The 20,732-nt window shown below is 35.7% G+C and overlaps 1 protein-coding gene across 2 annotated transcripts in view; it reads left to right on the top strand.

Annotated features, from left to right (window-relative positions):
- APLF (aprataxin and PNKP like factor) overlaps nt 1-20,103 on the top strand; it is an 82,354-nt gene extending 62,251 nt beyond the window's left edge. The window contains exons 9-11 of one of the 2 annotated variants that reach the window (XM_074332091.2): nt 4,642-4,688; nt 4,937-4,971; nt 14,225-14,358. In XM_074332091.2, coding sequence (XP_074188192.1) covers nt 4,642-4,688; nt 4,937-4,944 — 55 coding nt within the window. In that variant the 3' untranslated portion in view covers nt 4,945-4,971; nt 14,225-14,358. Of the gene's footprint in view, nt 1-4,641; nt 4,689-4,936; nt 4,972-14,224 lie in introns of both variants that reach the window. The other variant, XM_019718313.3, reaches the window with a different exon arrangement.
- Nucleotides 20,104-20,732: the final 629 nt, after the last annotated feature.

Here is a 20,732-nt window from a genome sequence, read left to right as displayed (position 1 = left end):
TATATTTTAAAATATAACAGCTCACAAAAGCCTGGTGTGGTTGTGGATGTATAACTCTATGTCTGGAACCCAAAGATTACTATTAATAATTAACAACCATGCAAAAACAGCCCAAAACCCAGAAAGGATTTTGAAGCCTGCTGAGTTACAGAAAATGCCATTTGTGAGTTGTGCCAAAGGTTGATGTAAATCTTTTATGAATTAACTCTGAGTAAGTATTTCCATTCATTATTAGGAAAAAGGCCTGGGTGGAATTTGGCATTGTCCTTGAAAATTATTTCAAATGTTCATATGCCCCCAAATAACCATACAGTATTGCCATTTAGCCTTAACCCAGGATTATATGAAAAAGACATTTGCCTTGTTACGAAATAACTGAGTTTTGAAAATGGTATATGCATGGGCAAATGTTAGAAAATATTCTATAAATGTGTAAAGTATGATTGGGGAAATAGTCAACCATAATAATTGCATGTATTATTGAAGGCAAAACTTCAGCTATTTAGTATTAATTGGCAATTACTTTTACTGGCACAGTTTACAGACATTGTTGGCTATCTTGAAGTAAAATTGATTTCTATTTCTATAAAAACAGCTGACACTTGTAAAATGCATAATAGCCCACAAATATTTATATACATTACTTCACTCAACCCTTGGAACAACCCTGGGTGAAGTAGGATCTTACTGATGAGGAAATGGAGACTTGGTTCACAGGACTTGCCCGGAATCACTTAAGCAGTAAACAGTATAGTTTGAATTCAGGCGTAGCTCTTCTGATCCCAAAACCAGAGCCCCTTCCACAGCATAATGCTGGTCATCTAAAGTTTGAAAAGCCAGATAAGAACAGGTCCAAGACACAGTTGCATCCGTCTCTTTTGCATTTGTGAAGGACTCTGTTCCTTTTCGACCTGAGTGATTGCTTGCCTAGAGAGCTAAGTGTCTTACAATGCTGGGCAGACAGTGTCTCAGGAACCTGACTGCACTGGAGTCTGCTTAAATATGATCGTCAGATTTTCATTGTTTCCTGGGGGAGTAATATGAATTGTTAATGGCAGGAAATTCTAACTTATTTTAGTCTTAGGTTTGTGTAAAAAAGATTCAGTGAGTACTTTGATTATTAACCTTATAGGTTGTGAATACAAAGCAATCTCAGCACATGACATTCTTTTTAACCTAATAAGAATAGGCCAAAAAAAAGTATTAACATTAACTCAAGAAAACTCATTATCAGTCTGGAAATTAGGAAAAAAACTGTTTTCTGTATTCCCACCAATGAGAATTTTAAACTTTGGCTTGTATTGCAAAGGATTCTTGCCAAGTTCTTTTCAACAATTGTTTTCTTAAGAAATAATAGGTAGCAAAAACAAATATATTTTTTGTATTAAATAGAAAAATGTAAAATATTTCATCATTTGGAAACTCATGTAAAAGCTTAATTTAGAAAAGTTTTTTGAAGGAAAAGGGTGATTACAAAATAGATAAATTTATGAAAAATATAGTTGAATGTCACCTTGTGAAATGTACTCTTAAAGGTGATAGAAAAGATATTAACAAGTGTGAGAAAAACCCCATGCCCTCCAGCAGCTCACTTGACAGGTGATAAAGAATACACACACACACACACACACACACACACACATATCTGTGTTGAAAATTTAGGTGATAATACAAGAAATTATGGGGTATGTACCAAATGTAGATATAGACAATAGGTTCTAGAGATACTTCCCCAGGATTATCAGAGTTGCCTTCCTGAAGGAGCATAATATTCTTAGCATGAAGGCTGTGAGCAAGTGCCTATCAATGGGAAAGAACCAAACACTACTCCCAGAGAGCAGAAATGAAGGGTTGGGCTGAAGATCAAGGTTGGGACTACGATTATGGTGGACCTGGAAGGAGAGGATAATTTAAGAAATTAACATTCAGAATGCTTTTTCTTTTTCACATTTAAATTGCTGTGTAAGCAAAACATGTCTACAATTTGTTTTTGAGTGCGTGCTTTTGCATGGGATACATTATCTTTTCTGTTTCAGCTCATTTTCTTATTAAAAGTCCATTTATTATTCTGTGAGTTATATTTATCACCAACAACACAGACTAAAATATATTTGAAAATATCCCTAATAGGAAACTTCTGAATCTGTCACATAGGTTATTTTCTTCTTTATTTTCAATGAAATATGAAAACTTGTGATATTAATATTTTTATTTCAAAATGGACGTTGGGTCTCTAAGTTAAATGTTGAAAAGCATCAATTCAACTAGTTTCTTCAGGTCTACATTGCAGTCTCACACCTGTCTTTTTATGAAAATGGCAGAGCCTCAAAGAAATAAATTTTCTCCCTCTAAGGCGGAGGAAAATGTGCACATGGAGTGAAAACCTTTTCCTTTCCTCAGTATAAAATTTCATAATACATTTTTGTGCTCTTCCTTTACAGAATATACGAATGTAAAGCTGTTTTCCTATTCCTTTGTTCTGAAATGGTTTGCCTCTCCCTCTGTAATATGTGTTTAGAGGGTGTCAATGGGGTATGTGAGTGCAGTTGTGGATGTGTTTCAAGATGAGAGAGAACAGGAAGACACACCTTCTACAACTTAGGATTCAACCAGTATGTCCACAGCCACCAGCCTATTTTCTGATACCTCGTCTTAACTTGGCATTTTTAAAAAGTTACTCTCCCTTTCAATCTCTCTAGCCTGACAATTGACCTGATGTCAGCAGTCTTTTGCCAGTTATTGTGTACATAAACTGTACTTTTCTCTGTTAAGTGCCATTGTTCCATTTCTGTACTTGTTTTTAAAGCCTGGCATTTAGTTACTTTGAGAGTTTCTAAAGTGGCTTTTGAAGGAGATTCCAGTATCAAACAATTTAAGACCATATTTAACTTTTTAATAATCCTGTTCTGTTAAGGGCAAAGCAGGAAAAGATAGGACTGCTTGGTACCTGAAGCAAACATATATTAAAAAGAAGGTGAAAAGCCTTTAAATCTCAAATGACTTTAGATATATAATAATAATAATTATGAGGCACCTGTGTAGAATGTTAACACTTGAAGAATCTCAGGGAAGGTATATGGCATTTCAGTGTGCTTATCTTACCATTTTTCAGTAGGTTTGAATTGTTCTCAAAATAAAAGGTCAACAGTGTACTATATCACAATTTAAAAAAAAAGATTTTTAAAATTCCCAAAACAATCTCAAATGACCAGCAGTCTTTTTCTACATTACTGATGAAGAATACCTTTGGTATTAATGTGCCTCGTTTTTCTGTTCCACCTCCCCTGATGTCCAGCATTCATTGTACTTTATAAAGACTGAATTAAACAGGCCACTAACCTGCACCAGCAAATTCATTAAGGAAATGCTGTCCCATAAATCATCACTGCAACTTTGTTCATTTGCACCTCTCTTCATCACGTTTAAGTTGTCCAGTTTGTTTCTCTCAACTTTGAAGTTTCTTTTCCATCAAAAGGTCAAACTTGGGTTGATTACCCCAAACACATAATCTTTTGTAGCATCTGTTTTCCACTTTTCAAAACTGTTGAGTTATGACCCTAATTAACTGTGTAGTTACACTCTTGTACAGTGTTTAATGCTCATATTGTAGAAAAAGTTACGAATAAAGACGAGATACTGGCAATAAGAATTGTCACTGATATCTGACACAAGGCCTGGCATGTAAGAAGTTCCCCGTGACTATTTCTGAAACAACTGATGAATGAATCAATGGCTAACATTAATTACTTATCACCTTCCATGCCCTCAGACTAAGAACTTATTGTGTGCTCATGCGTCCTCACAACAGCTTTACATGAATTGTACACCTCAGTACCTATGTATTGTCGGTGTACCCCAGCTCTCCTTTGTCAGTCCCCTAAGAGAGAGGACCATGATCAACCAATTGCTGCGCTGGATGTTTGCTGCCTACACAGCTTTGCATTATCTAGAGAATGTTTTGTATATATGGTGTACCCGAATATTTGTGTAACTATTATAATAAAATAATAGAAGGAATCATACATAAAATCAAAAGATTCAATTGGTAGTTTCTGTTTGACTTTGTAATTTGTTATATAAATTTCTCAACACAAACTGACTTTCCTATTTTTCCATAATAATGGGTGTTCTTTGAAAAGGCATGATGCTTTTATCTTTGGATTCAAGAAGAGGCTTAAAGTATCATTTTAAACATTACACACAACACGCAACACATACATATTTGATATTTTGTGTTACATATTATATATACTGTTTTACATTGTAATTTCATATATGTAATACATAACATTGACATTTTAGAAAAAATATATTTCAGTTTAGAATATGATATATTTTATTTGTCTTATACTGTTTTTCACTAGAGATAATTCATGAGGGAAGAACTTTGTCTGGTTCACCACTCTTATCTTTTCATCTAGAAATATGCCTGGCATGGAGTAGACAATCAGTAAATGTTGAAATTATAAAGCAAATTCTTCGTACAGCATGGTTACTATAGGTAGCAAACAAATAAAATCAAAGTTTTCTAATAAGAGGCTAATTTTATGTGTAGGTTAATGAATTTTCTAGTTTAATTAAAAAGTCATTAAGTTTTTTAGTGATTGGAAAACTAGATTTTATTCTTTTTTTTTTTTTCAGGAAGAATCCTCAGCATAAGATAGAATATAAACATAGTACACTTCCAGGTAAGTAATTTTACTTTAGGAAACTTAAAATGCAACTTTCAAATGAATCTCCTGTTAAACCTTGACACAGTTTGCAGTTACTGTGATTTTTTTTTTTAAATCTCTTTTGTGAATTTGTTGAATTCTGATGCTAATGATTTTTCTTAGATTAAAAAAATGTAAAATTTTGTATAGCAAATGTTTTCTACAATCATTGTCTAACAATATATATTTGTTCTTGTATCTGTTAACAGTTCTTTTCTTTGTAGGTACCTGAAAACAAAATTTCAAATTGGTCTAAATGGTAAAGAGAATTTATTGATTTCTATAACTAAAAAGTCCAGAAGTACAGCTGGGTTTAGACAAGGTTTATGCTTTGGCCTATTACTATTGTCAATAATGTCACCAGTGATCCAGTTTTCTTCCATCACTCTATCTGTAGCAGGGCCATTATTAGCCTGAGACTGGCTTCTCCCCCACCAAGGGACTGTGTGCATCCTTATTCAGCTGGCACAATAAGCACCCATGTTTACATCGAAGGAGAGAGAGAGACAATGAAAAACTTTGACTCTCACTATTCCTAGGAAAAATCATGAAATTCACTTTTTTTACTGGCGTAGATCACATTCTTTCTCTTGAGCCAATCACTATGGCCACTGGTTAGTTTGTAGCAGCACTGGAACCAGTGTAGTCACCTCCTTCAGAACCACAAGGATTCCCAATAGAAAGTGAAGTTTTAGGGGAAGGAGAAGGAGGCGATATAGACACCAGAGATGCAACTATCAACTGTCCATTGGTTCTATTTACATTTATCTGTTTTACTTTGTTTCTCTTGTTTACAAACTCTAATATTTTCCCATCTTAACAAATTCTGGCTTCTTTGTATCATTTATATAATGCAGAGGCCAATTTAACACACAATATTCTGCCCACAGAGTAAGAGGATAAAATGCACACTACCCTGGCTATGCCCACATACATTTGCATGTGTATAAACACAACCAACCTGTAACCAAGCGATAAAAAGAATTAATTTCACCACTGGGAATTCTATGTCATAGTTCTGATTGAAATACACTTTAGTGCTTTAGTACTCCAGGCACTAATGTACTCATTTTGTGTGAGCTAATATGGTATGGAGGTTATGTTACATGCTATACTTTCTTTACTGGGACTGTATCTAAAAATGTAGCATTAGACACAGTGCTTAAATTAACTTCCTTTCCAGCAATAATACAATAATATTGATTAAAACTGTATTTTATCGACAAAGGTTAGCATTGTTCCATGAAAGAGCATTTGACACATTGTGTATCTTTACAGATTGGGAGCCATTTTCCTAAATATTATTAATATGCATCATATGGTATAGTTAAAAATAATCTGAATTTTCTTTGAAAAGTCTCTTTGAATTATCATTGAAGTATCTTCTGAATGAAGGACTTATTTTTAGAACAATAGCTTTTTTATTTTGTTGGAAAGACAGCCTTTAAAAAAGTATAGATATTTTTAAGTAACAGTTTGGCTTTATATTTTATATGTACTTTCAAGGGTTGTTGTGTGGAAATATGATCAGAGCATCTCTTTCTATTCTAAAACCTATAAATTAAGGTATATGGAGTATTTAAAATATTAAGTGTTGAAGTCTCATTATTTTCGATTTAGCAGTATCTGACACAGAATTCTAACATCCTTGTTTTTCTTATTTCCCAAATCCTTAGTTTAACATTACCCAAGCTCTTGATCTCACTTATGTAATGGTTTATTTACTCACACACTCATTATTTATTTATTATATGTCTAACATGTGAGCAGAGTTGCAGAGAGACATGAAAACCAGCTCTGACTCTCCAAGGTTTGATGAGATGCTCTCAAACCCTGGAGGAAGGAGAAGGAGTACCGTATTCTGGGGGTTAGCGGGGTAGGCTCGATGCGGGAATTTTAAGTTAAATTGGTCTTTATGGTGGTAGGATTTCAGTCATCTTTGTTTCTTAGCTTGTGGTGGGTGGGTATAGGGCATCCAGACCAAGTGAATAATAGATCAATCAAGGACATCAAGGTAGAAAATAGTAAATTGGGTTTGGAGTTAGCAAGTGGATGGGTTTAACTGACACGGAGTCTCTGTAGTGACTTTGGATGATACTAAACGATGTATTGAGGCCAGATTATAGGAGCTCTGGAAAGCTAGACCGAAGCTGTGGATGCATGGGCAATAATGGTGAGCTAGTATTTTACCAAAATGAAGCTGGTGATGATGAGCAGTCTGAATTAGAGTGAGGGGAACCTTGTAGAGATTAGTTATGTAGTTGGATAAAGGGCCAGAGAGGTAGGCCACCATGAGAGTGGAAAGGTAGGATTGGATACAAGTGAATTTTGAAGAAAGAATCAATGATTTACCAACTGGTTATGATGTGGGGGCTGGGATGAGGTCCAGGAAGTAGGGATGACTCAGGATTATAGTACAAATTATCAGGAGACTGGGGATGACATTTACGCATAATAGAGATCAGAGGAAGGACTACGTAGGGTTTTTTTGTTTTTTGTTTTTAATTTAAATGTTGAATTTGAGGTGGGGTATCATAACTACATGAGACAATACAATTTAATATAGTACTATATACCATATACCAAATACTATAGTATTTTGTTGTATAAAGTAACTGCATTAAACTCTTACTCTTTAATTTCTAATTTGTAACATTCCTAAAACATGTCAGTCTATAAGGTTCTTCTACATATGTAACAATTTATGTAGTGTAGTGTGTTGTGCTTTTGTAGGTTTCATTGCTGTCATCTGTTAAGCTTTTTGTATATCTAATTAGTTTAAAAATTCACTAACTTTCTACACTTTTTCTGAGTGCTGTGATTTTGGCGCAAGATATTGAACACAAGAGTAATGAGAGCCAGGAAAATTTTATTTTATACTTTCTTAGTTATACCTTAACTGTTGACAGCATTTAAAAGAAATTATCACCAGTATTTTATCACCTGATTGTTGGAGTCATTCTTTCTAGCTTTTATTCTCAGTGATCAGTACCATTCATGACTGGAAATTTAGGATGTTATACTGATAGCTATTTTAATATTTCTCTAGTTTTGGAATTGTGTGCACACATGTGCATATATATATATATATATATATATATATATATATATATATATATATTTTCCCCCTACAGAAGTAGAAACCAAAAGCTCTAGAAACCAAGCTATTAAGGAAGGTTAGTGGAACATAAATGAAATTCGATAAACTGCTGCTTAGTGTGGGGAAAACTGAGAGATTTTAGAACATGAGACAGGCTAGTCAATGGTATTTTTAAAAAGAAACAAACTTCATGTATACTACAGTAGATCAGTATTACACAAACTGCTTTCCCAAAGCTAAAATATGAATATCCATCTAGTAGCTTGGTACATTAGAAAGATGAGTATTTAGTAGTAAAATGAAGCATTTAAAAAATGTTTATTCTTGTAGTATGTAGTCAATTTTTATCTTTAGAGATATTGGGCTAAATTTCTTTCTTGCATAATGAAACTTAACACCCTAATTAGTCCTACCTAAGATTTACTAGAAAAGAAAGTAAAACCTGAGGAATTATTGATGTTAAGCTATAAATCTGCTATGAGGCCTCTGCCATTTTAGATTCTAACATCAGACAACTATTTGGAAAAACCAGCAATGTAGAAAGATATTTTCTTCATGTGAAAATCAGCATTTCTTTCCACATGCATGTGACACAGTGTACACATTAGTAGTTCTGCCTGCTTTGTTCCTGGGATATGAATTGTAAAGGAAATGTTAGATACAAATTTCAGAATTGTCATTCCGATATTTCAAATTCCTTTGCATAAATAGAAAAGTCAGAAAATACCGCATCCTAACACCAAATAGTTAATAATAACATGTTGTTTTAAACATGTTAAAGAGTTTGCTCTTTTTTCTAAAGGTTATTTTTCATTATTGTGGTTGTCCATTGCTATCCATCAATTAAAAAAATCACTCACAGCTTATTTCTCCTGTGCTGCTTTCAAGTAGTCAAGCTGTCAACGTCTCCCACATTTCATACTACTTCACCGATTTGAAGAGAAAATGAAAATTCCTGCGTTGGCCTTAAAAGTAGAACTTTGGAGTCAGAAAGGATCTGTGAGGTCATTTAATCATTCCATGATCCCTTGATTCATAGATAAAAAGGAAAATTCCATTAAATGACTTGTTCACTGTCATGGGCTCGTTTATGACACAGATCTTTGAACTTCTCCCCCTTGAATCTAACCTCTTCTTTTAAACCATACAGTTGTTTTTTTTAAGACTTTTTGTTGGGTGAGGGGGACGGACAACCACGTAAAAACAGAAACATATAAGCATTCCAGGTGAAGAGAGAGGAAAAAAAATGATTTCTTCCAAGCTCATCTTGATTTGGAAAAAGCAAGCTCACTTTTGATTTCTGGGACACACTCTACAATTATATTTCAAACAAGCTAGTGGTAATATAAGAAAATGCTACATATAGGCTCTTATTTTTTTTTTTTTAATGGCATTACTCTATTTAATTCTATGGAAATCTATTGGAAGCCATAACTACAAAAAGTAAAACTACAAAAAAATTATTTTTTGTTTTTTCTTTTAAAAACTTTTATTTAAGTGTGTTTTTCCAGGACTCACCAGTTCCAAGTCAAGTAGTTGTTTCAATCTAGTTGTGGAGGGCGCAGCTCACAGTGGCCAATGTGGGGATCGAACTGGCAACCTTGTTGTTAAAGAGCACAGCGCTCTAACCAACTGAGCGAACTGGCCGCCCCTATTTTTTGCTTTTGATTAAAAAATTAAGCAGCCACGTCTATGTCTCCTTTTATTATATTTATGCTTTAATAAGCTTTTCACCAACCATGGCATTCTCTGTACAATACTGGGGTCTTGGCTTGGGATCCCCTGGGATACGACTCCCTATGACTGAGTTGCCTGGCACTCTAACCAACAAGCTTCCTTGTATGAGAAGCTTCCTGTGAAATTTTTGTATAGCAAACAGTGTTATTATAGCAAGGTTTATGTGAACTTTATGTGAACTTTACTAGTTTCATCACTTTGAATCCAGATATTCAGATACCATGCTGTGTGCTTCAGCTTTCTCAGAGAATACATACGTGGGGTTTTTTCTTGCTTTGTGTTCTTAGTATCCCCTTTGCATAAAAAAATATTGATTGTTATGGTAAAGATAGGCATTTTATTCCTACATTAGGTGCTAGTCATATTTATTTCAGAACCCTCCTTCCAGGGATTGCCCCATGATTCAGGAAATCATGTAATAATTTAATTTAGATCAACAAGTGCACTGATTCAGAGCATGTCCAAGTAAGGAAAGTTTCATTCTCTCTATGGCCCAGTTACACTGAAAGGCAGAAACTGTTACTTGTCTGAAAACACCTTCAGCAATTAAAAAAAAAAAGGAAACTCCCACCTAGATGGCATTTGTATTGTGGAATACTTAAAATCACTAAATTGAATTTGTTGCAAGAGGGCCCATTAATTAATTGATTCCACAAAGGTAATCATACATCAGCATTTAAAACACTGTTAAGAAATGTCAATGTTGTACCACTAACAAAGGACGTAGAGCTGAATTCTAGAGCTGACTTTGACCTTGTCAGGACTTTGACTCTTCAAGTGTTTTCACTTAAAGCACAGTTAAATTACTTGTTCATGTGAAATAAAGTGGATGGAATTTGACTATAAGCTATATCAAGTTTTACTATGGATGGTTTTGTTAGATCCTGAACCTCCTGTTAAAATGTGTAAATGTAAACATCAAATGTAAATGATGATTTGATAGATATAAACAATTTTGGGGGGAAAGCAATAGTATTCTTCTGAGTAACGCAGCCTTTTTGTTTCAACAAAGCAAACCCTGTCCAGTAAGTTGCTGTAAAGATTTCCAGGACTCATTGAGCCTTCAAGCCCCTTCAATTTAGCAAGATTTCAATAAAAGTTTTTCATGTAATTCATTGTATTGACAGACTAGTGATTAAAAGTGTAGATTATAATAAGAAGGGTATTTATAAAACTAAAGGTGTTCATCAGTTGATTTGCAAATAGTTCATTTGTTCATGTATTCATACGTATTCAACTATATATTATACATAAAGTGCCTTCTACATCAAAAAGTGCCTTCTGCATTTGGTGCTGTTGTAGGAGCTGAGGATACAACAGAGACAAAGCCCTACTCTTGCAGAATTTTACAAAGGTGGTCAGTGCACATGTAAACAATCATATGTCATGTAGTGATAATTGCTGAGAAGAAAAATAAAGCTGTGTAAGAGAACAGACGGCAAGGGTGTGTGTGTGTGTGTGTGTGTCTGTGTGTGTGTGTGTGTGTGTGTGTGTGTGTGGTGGCGGTGGTGTGTCATTTCAGAAACACTAGTAAAAGAAGGACTGTGTAATAACTGGACATGAGAGCAGAGCCCTGAAGGAGAGAGCAAGCCAGGTGATCATCTGAGGGAAGAGTATGCCAGGTGATGGGAATAGTGACTGTAAAAGTCCTGGAGACGTTCATGTGTGGACTATTCAAGGAGCAGCAAAGAGAGGGTAAAATTGGAACAAAGAGAGTGAGTACAGAGCAGCAGATGAGAGCAGAAAAGCTAGCAGTGGGCCAATTGTGAAGGGTCTTGGAGGCCAAGTTCTCCAAGTAAGGACTTCAGTTCTTATTCAGAGTGATGTGGAAAGCTGTTGGAAGGTTTTCTGGCTTCTTTGTGGAGAATAGGCAAGAGTGGAAACAGAGAAACTAGTTAAGAGCATATTAGAATGGGCCAGGAAGATGACGATGGTATTGGGACCAAGATTTTGGAATGGATGTGGTGGATATATTTGGATGGTAGAGCCAGTAGGATCTCTTGACATAATGGATATTGGGTTTTCACTGGGGGATGTTCAAGGATGACTCAAGAAGTCATATACTCAAGACCGCTAAGAGAATGATTAGATTTTGGTGAAGCACCTCAAGAGTTGTGTTCTGGAAATGTTAGGTTTCAGATGCCTGTTAGTCGTCCAAGTAGAGATAATACATAGGCAGTCAGATAAATGAGAGTCTGGAATTCAGGCAATGGTCAGGGCTTAAGGTTAAATTTGGAGATTTAGGGTATAAGACTGAATGGAACCACCTAAGAAATGTGTTAGAGAAGACGTCCCAGCCTGAAAATTCGGCACTTCAAACTTTAGAGGTTGGGAAGATGAAGATATCCAGCAAAGGAGACTGAGAAGGGACAGCCAATAAAGTAGGAGAAGAACCTAAAATTGTTTCAGTTTTATATATATTTTTCTTGTAAATCTGATAATAATTTCTGAATCTGAAAGGAAATTCTTTGAGATGTCATTAGTTATATATATATGAGATACTTCCAAGAGCAAAATGGGCAAAAACAGAGACACTGGTATTTTTTCCTCTTCACTCCCCTCCCCATCTGCAAATTACCCTCTAAATGTTTTTAAAATGTATTTCATCATAAAAGTTATATGAGGAATTAAGATTAGCTAGACATCATGCATAAAACATGCCCTCAAGGTACTTGACAGAGATAAGAAATGTATACCAATAAATACAGTGCAAGATTTCTCTTAAGGAACTGATAGGCTTCTTGCACTAATGAGAATTATGCAAATTATTAGGTGGCCCCTTTTTAGCCTTGGCTACCAAGAAACTTGGGGAGAAATTTGATGCTCAATTTATAACAATTATGTTAAAAATTGAGATTGACATATTTATATTTTGCTTTTTATGTTCTTAGTTTTTCTACTTTTATTTGTATTATTTTCTTAAATTACCTCTGTTATTATTATAAGGTGTCTCAAATCCTCTCTGGAATGAGCAGTGATATTAAGAAAAATATAAATATCTGGGCTATGGGAGTTAAGAGGACAGATAAATTACTTCCTTTGTCATCATTTTCATTTTTTCCCCATCAAATTCCTTGACTTTCATTTAAGTTATATCTATCTTTTACATGTGTACATTTTAGGAAGAAGTTAATTAAAGCATATACAAAAGTATGGACATTAATATTTTTAACCCATGCATTTGCTCTTTATCACAGGGATTGTCCTCTGCCTTTCACAAGATTTTCAGATAGAATCTTCCTACTTGTTTCTTAAGTGTTCCACATAATCCCAGAGTCTCTCACAGCCTTATTTTAAACCAACTCTGTTGCTCACTGTGGAAAGAATATAAAACAGAGTGGGATGAGGGGAGAAATGGATTTGGAGACTGAAGAATTTTTGTATTATGATATTAATTGGAAATCTATAAATTCTAATGGCTGTTACCATAGTAATCCTACTTTTATTGAAACATGAACTGTAGAATATAACAGATTTAAAAACTAAACTTTCCAAAGTATGTAAACTTGTATCATCTCATTTGATCACAATCCTAGAGTGTCAATTACATTGTACTAGGTTTGCTGTAATAACAAACAATCTTCAAATTTCAGTGCCTTACAACAGAAATGAGATGTATTTGTCCTTCACGTTACAGCTGCATGTTGGCTGTGCTCCTGTCCCATGTGTTAGTCTCATCTTGGAATCCAGGCTGATTGTGTTCACATCTAGGACACATTGTTCTCACAGCAGAGGGGAAATAACAGTAGCAGAACCACAGAAAGCCTCCGAAAGCTTCTCCTTGGAAGGGGCACACAACACTTCCACACATTTTTTTGGGCCAAGACTGTTGGAGTGGGGAAATATAATCATCACAAGGAGGGGCAGTGAATAACTGGGATAAAAGTACATTCTGCCGTCCCGGAAAGGAGCCTGAATATGATGATGATATTATGAAGGGACCATTATTATGAATCTCACAGGACATTTTAGTCTTAGGAGCCTCATGGTAGGAAATGTAAGAATAATAACTAACAAATGGTCATTTTAGTCCCCTTTCTAGAAATTTATAGTGGTTAGCTATGTACCATGTTTCCCTGAAAATAAGACCTTGCCAGACAATCAGCTCTAATGCGTCTTTTGGAACAAAAATTAATATAAGACCCGGTATTATAGTAAAATAAGACCGGGTATTATATTGTATCATATTATACCCGGTATTACATTATATTATGTTATATTATATTATACCTGGTCTTATATTTTATAAGACCTGGTCTTACAGTAAATTAAGACCAAGTCTTGTATTAATTTTTGCTCCAAAAGACGCATTAGAGATGATTGTCTGCTAGGTCTCATTTTCAGAGAAACACGGGATTAAGTGAAATTAATTCTTCTTGATGGAGAAAGACTTTTTTTAAAAAGAAATATATATTTTTTTTAATTTTATTGGGGAATATTGGGGAACAGTGTGTTTCTCTAGGGCCCATCAGCTCCAAGTGATCGTCCTTCAATCTAGTTGTGGAGGGAGGGTGCAGCGCATTGACCCATGTGGGACTAGAACTGGCAACGCTGTTGTTCAGAGCTCACACTCAAACCAACTAAGCCATCAGTCACCCTGAGAAAGACATTATACAGTTTTTCTCCCAGGTTGAGTGGCAATTGATGTACTGTGTACCTAACTTCTGTTTTTTAGTGAGAAGCATTTTAGATGAAGACAGTGATAATGCTGCAGAACCCAGTACGTATGACATGAATGACAGCTTTCTAGATGATGAGGAGGAAGAATATGAGCCAACAGATGAAGATTCTGAATGGGAGCCGGGCAAGGAGGACCAAGAGAAGGAAGATGTGGAAGAGCTTTTGAAAGAAGCAAAAAAGTTTATGAAAAGAAAAAAGTAACTATTTTCTGCAATAATATATGACTCACATGTACTTGTTCTTTATGGGAAAAAAAATGTGTTGGTTATAAAAAAGTAAAAAGCCATAGGTTGCACAAAACTTTGGTCTTTTTTTTTTCCTTTTTTCCAAAGATTCTGTATTTATAGAATACGATGCAAGTATAACCAGGCAAACAACATCATGGATGAAAAAGCATGCCTCTTTTCATAGCTATTGAAACAGTTCTTCAGCAGAACCAGGATTTAAAAAATAACAGCCATCATATAATAGCTATTATTTTTCTAGTACCCTTGATGCAAACTTGACAATTTCACTTACTACTTTTGTTCTTTGAAACTTGGGGAATTTAGTACCAAATGGATAATGAAAATAGATTCAATAAGACTATAGAAGAGAAATGCTCAACACACAGGGATTATTATTTTGTGACCTACATCTGTAATTTATGTCTGAGTTTAAAGGTGGGAAACCTTAGAGAATTTGACAGTTTCTTTTTCAAACATAAGTCCTGCCTGATTATATTAACTCTCAATGTGCTGTCTTTACATTAAGAATATAAAAATGATTTTTAACCATAATTTTCTCAAATAACCTTAGTTCTTTTGTCCTCAGATGAAAGTGGCAAATTGTCTGCCAATGTTCAAGATTCTGGCCTTTTATTTCAAAAGAAACTCCTTATTCTTCAATTTTATGAAGTATATCTTTGTTGCTCTGTTCTTAAACTACTTTAGACCCTGTTATACTCTTGATTTAGGTGACTTAGAATTTTTGAAATATAGTTTAGAATCTTTAATAATAGTTGGGTGTATATACACAGGGCAGTAGGTATAGTATTAAAATAATAAATCAGGAAACCAAAAGTGTCCGTTAAACACTAATATTTTCTATTATAAGAGAACCGAAAATTTTATATCTTAAAAGGGCAACACAGATTTATAATTGTTTCCTTAGTGTTTTTCAATATCTTTCCAAGTAATTGCATATTCAAATTTACTTAAACTGAGGCAGGATAAGAGAAATACTTCTCTAGACTATTATTGCGTATTATTCTTACTTTGCCTCTGTTATTTGAGAACTCATTTTCCTCTTCTAATGTTCCTTTAGTCTCGGGGGCTTGATAAACCTGTGAAAAAAATCTTCAGATTTACTCTCATCTTTGCACTGACTTAATCCATAAAGTGTTCCTTATCGACTTATATATATATCCCAAAGGAATTGGAAACGTGCCACATAAAAATCTTGTATACAGTATCCATAGAAGCATTATTTATAACAGTCAAAAAGTAGAAACACCTAAATGTCCCATCAACTGATAGAAGGATTTAAAAAAAATGTATATCTCTAAAATGGAATATTTTTGGCCATAAACGAATACTGAAGGATTGAAACATGCTACAACATGGGTAAACCTTGAAAACATTATGCTAAATAAAAGAACCCAGACACAAAAAAGCCACATATTGTATAAACTCATTTATATGACATATCTAAACTAGACAAAGCCATAGAGACAGAAAGTAGATTACAGGTTGCAGGAGGGTAGAGCAGGAGGAGATAGGGAGTGACTGCTTATGGGTGTAGGGTTTCTTTATGAAGTGATGTAAATTTTCTAAAATTAATGGTAGTAGTTGAACAACTATGTAAATGTACTAAAAACCCACTGAATTGTACACTTCCAAAGGGTGAATTTTATGATATATGAATTAAATATCTCAATAAAGCTATTTTTAAAATAGAATGTAAAGGTGACCGTAGTCTTTTAGAAAGAAAAAAAGTATTTAATTTCAGAATATATTCTTGGTAGTAATGTGATAGCTCATGGTAGCTGTTTTTGTAAGGATACCTTGATGTGCCTTTTGTAATCATCCTGTAGACATGTTTGAGTATAAGTAATGTATAAATATATAACCTAATTAACTAAAGTGTAATGAAAATTTGCCCCCTGTAATTGGACTATATTTATTTTAATGTTTTTTAATTTTTTAATTACAGTTGACATACAATATTACATTAGTTTCAGTGGTACAACATAGTGATTAGACATTTATATAACTTATGAAGTGATCACCCTGATAAATCCAGTACCCATCTGACACCATATATAGTTTTACAATATTATTGACTATATTCCCTATCCTATTCTTTATATCCCTGTGACTATTTTGTAACTACCAATTTATATTCCTTAATCCCTTTCCCCTTTTCACTCATTCCCTCCAAAATGTTCTCTGTATCTATGAATTTGTTTGTTTTGTTTGTTTATTTTGTCCTGTGGCTTCCACATATAAGTGAAATCATATCGCATTTATCTTTCTCTGACTTATTCCATTCAGCATAAATACCCTTCAGGTCCATCCATGTTGTTGCAGATGGCAAGATTTCATTCTTTTGTATAGCTGAGTAATATTCCATTGTATATATGTACCAACTCTTCTTTATCCATTCATCCATTGATGGACACCCAGGCTGCCTCCACATCTTGGCTATTATAAACAATGCTGCAATGAATATATGGATGCAATAGTATTTTGGGTTTCTTCAGATAAATACCCAGGAGTGGGATTACTGAGTCCTTCTTTGTCTTTTGTTATAGCCTTTGTTTTAAAGTCAATTTTGTCTGGTATAAGTATTGCTACCTCAGCTTTTTGTTGTTGTTTCCATTTCCATGAAATGTATTTTTTCATCCCTTTACTTTTAGTCTCTATGTGTCTTTTGATCTGAAGTGAATCTCTTGTAGACAGCATATGTAAGGGTCTTGTTTTCTTATCCATTCATCTGCTCTATGTCTTTTGATTAGAACATTTAATCCATTTCCATTGAAACTAATTGTTGATAGATATGGAGCTATTGCCATTTTATTATTCATAATTTTGACTTTTTTTCCTCATCTTAAAGAAATCCCTGTAACATTCCTTGTAATACTAGTTTGGTGATGGTGAACTCCTTTAGCTTTTTCTTGTATGGGAAGTTCTTTATCTGTCCTTCAATTTTAAATGATAGCCTTGCTGGGTAGAGTAATCTTGGTTGTAGGTCTTTGCTTTTCATCACTTTGAATATTTTGTGTCAATCCCTTCTGGCCTGCCAAGTTTCTGTTGAGAAGTCAGCTGATAATTTCATGGGAGCTCCCCTGTAAGTTACTAGTTGCCTTTCTCTTGTTGCTTTTAGGATTCTCTCTTTGTCTTTAACCTTTGCCATTTTAATTATAATGTGTCTTGGTGTGGGCCTGTTTGGGCTCATCTTATTTGGGGCTCTCTGCTCTTCCTGGGCTTGTACGTCGATTTCCTTTACCAGGTTAGGAAAGTTTTCAGTCATTATTTCTTCAAATACGTTCTCAATCTCCTGCTTTCTCTCTTCTCCTTTTGGTACCCCTATGATGTGAATGTTGTTATGCTTGATGTTGTCCCAGGGGTCTCTTAAACAACCCTCATATTTTTTTAATTCTTTTTTCTTTTTGCTGTTCTGATTGGGTGTTTCCTGCTGCCTTGTCTTCCAAATCACTGATTCAGTCCTCTGCTTTATCTAGTCTGCTGATGATTCCTTCTAGTGCATTCTTCATTTCAGTTACTGTATTCTTCACTTCTAACTGGTTCTTTTTTATGGTCTCTATGTCCTTTTTTATGCTTGCTGTCTCTTTGTTGAAGTTCTCACTAAGTTCCCCGAACATACTTATAATCACTGTTTTCAACTCTGTATCTGGTTAGGTTGCCTCCATTTTGTTTAGTTCTTTTTCTGGAGTTTTCTCCTGTTCTTTCACTTGGGACTCATTTCTGTGTTTCCTCATTTTGGCTGCCTCTCTGTGTTTGTTTCTATGTATTAAGTAGATCTGCTATGTCTCCCAGTCTTGGCCAGGTGGCCTTATGTAGTAGGTGTCCTGTTGGGCCCAGTGACACAGTCTCCATGGTCACCTGCTCTGGGTGCTCCAGGAGTGTCCCTTATGTGGGTTTCATGTGCCCTCCTGTTATATTGAGCCTTGGTTGCTATTGGCACGTCATGGGTGGAATTGACTTAAGCTGACTGGCTATGGGGTTTGGCCAAGTCCACAGCTTACATGCTGCTGTTCAGGGGGCTTACTCCACTGAGTGGGATTCGCCCCAGCACTCTCTGGTGCCCGCTGAGACCACCCTTTGTGTGTGACACTTGTGGGGCTAATTGGGCAGTGCTCTGCTGTGATCTGAAGCCAACCTCCACCTATGTTGGTTTTGGGGCCTTTTGGGAGGGGCTCTTGTGCAGGCCCAGGTCACCCACTGACTGACTGTTCGGGGACCACATAGTGGGAGCTACAAAGCAATTTGTGGTTGTTGGCTACCTGTGCTAAACCCAGAGGTGCGTGGGAGAAGACACATTATGAACCGAGGACGTTTGCCACCAGTACCAGGCCCCTGGTAACTCTGCAAAAAGCCAGGAAACCCTAAGGCCTGCTGCCACCTGCTGGTTCCATTAAGGTTCAGCTGCTGATAGAGTCTCGTGCAATATGCATATTGGCTGAGGCAGGTTTGGGGAGTCATTAGAGTGGGAAGAGTTGTGGTCACCAGGTTAATGTAAATTCTGGTTTAGTGCCAGTGCTGAGCCTGGAGCTACTCAGCAAAAGTCTCAAAGCACACTGAGGCCAGTTGCCGCCAATGGAGGCCTGCCAGACTCTGATAGTTTTCCAAGAAAGAGTGCAATGTGGCTGGCTGCTTGATGAGAAAGTGCCTTCAGCTGGGGTAGTTGGGTTGGGCATGGTCCCAGTGAGTCAGCAGGGTGGAGCCCCGGAACTCACTAGGCCAATCATTCAGATTTGGCTGTGTGGGGGAGGGCTCAACACAGGAAAGATGGCGCCTGCCTGCCAGCTGCATGGGAGAAGGACCTCACACAGGGAAAATGCTGACTGTCCTCCAGCCCTCCTTCCGCAGCCACATAACTCAATCTGCACTCCTCATATGTCTCTGACACCCCCAGAGTTGCTGTCCCTTCGCTGGAGCCCAAGGTGAGTACCTGGGAGAGAGTCTGTGCACAGGCCATTTAAGAGGATGTCTGGGTTTCCCATAGCCTTCCGTCTGGGACAGTCAGAATCCCCACTGTTTTTCACAGCTAAATGTTGTGGGGGCTCCTCTTCCCAATGTCAGTACTCTGGGCTGAGGAGCCCCACTCCTCCCGGGGGGCGAGCATCCACGGCCAAGATATTCCTCCTGATTCTCAACTGCCACATGGAGGTTTGGGTTTCGTTCCATGTTTCTACCCCTCCTGCCAGTCTCAACATGGCTTCTTTATATTTTTAGTCATAGGACTTCTGCTCAGCTAGACTTCAGATGGTTCTGCAGGTTTATTGTTCAATAATGTAGTTGTAATTTTAATGTGTTCATGGAAGGATGCAGGCGCAATGTTTATTTACTCTGCCATCTTGGATCTCTACTCCCGTCTTGCTGCATATTGAAATACAGTCTCGATGTTGTGGAAAAGCCTTTGTGTGATCGAGTTGCAAGCTGAACTGGTAGATTTTTCCATGGAACACAATTTTTACTTGAAAGAATGACTGGCAGACATAGTATAGTTATTCAAACTTGAGTATTTGTCAGACATCTTTTGAAAAATGAACTAAGTGAGCCTATTTTTCTCAAGGAAGACAATCAACAGTATTTGCGGTAATTGTAAAATTTGAGCTTTGAAGCAAAAATTAAAATTTTGAAAAACCTATATCAGTCTCTGTGGGCTCAATAGTGTCCCAAAACTTTAAAAACTGTTCTGATGATATTGTCGGTGATATAATGAAATGTGTGACTATTTAAAAGATCTGCAAAACTCAGCAAGCCAACAATTTCCAAATGACCAGCATATATTACAAAATTAGGCATAGGTAAAATATCCATTCAAAGCTTAAGATAAATCAATGGAACTTAATGTAACAGAGTCTCTAAGTTTATTAACATAGTTTCAGATTACGCATCGCAACTAACCTTTCAGAAGCTGCCACGTGTCTAATTTTGGTGACATAACAAAAATAATATCCATAATTATCTGAAAAGCCTATTCAAATACACCTTCTTTTTCCATCTATATATCTGTGTAAGTCCTAATTTTCTCCATATACTTCAAGCATAACAGCATATGAGAGCAGACATGAGAATCCATCTGTCTTCTACTTAACCAGCCATTAAAGAGATTAACAAAAATGTAAAACAGTGCCAATCTTCTCACTAAATTAAAATAATTTTTCATAAAATATATTATTTGTGTTAATGTACAATGAGTTTATTGTTATTTTTAAATGAATTAGCAAATAAATACTTCAAAGTTTTCAATAATAATTTCCAAACCAGTAAATA

This window comes from Rhinolophus sinicus, chromosome 2 (assembly GCF_057876585.1).
Source record: "Rhinolophus sinicus isolate RSI-liver-muscle chromosome 2, RSI-T2T, whole genome shotgun sequence".
NCBI classification, from domain to species: Eukaryota; Metazoa; Chordata; class Mammalia; order Chiroptera; family Rhinolophidae; genus Rhinolophus; species Rhinolophus sinicus.
Note: the sequence above shows the minus strand (reverse complement) of the source record. Positions and strands in the feature narration are given on the sequence as shown.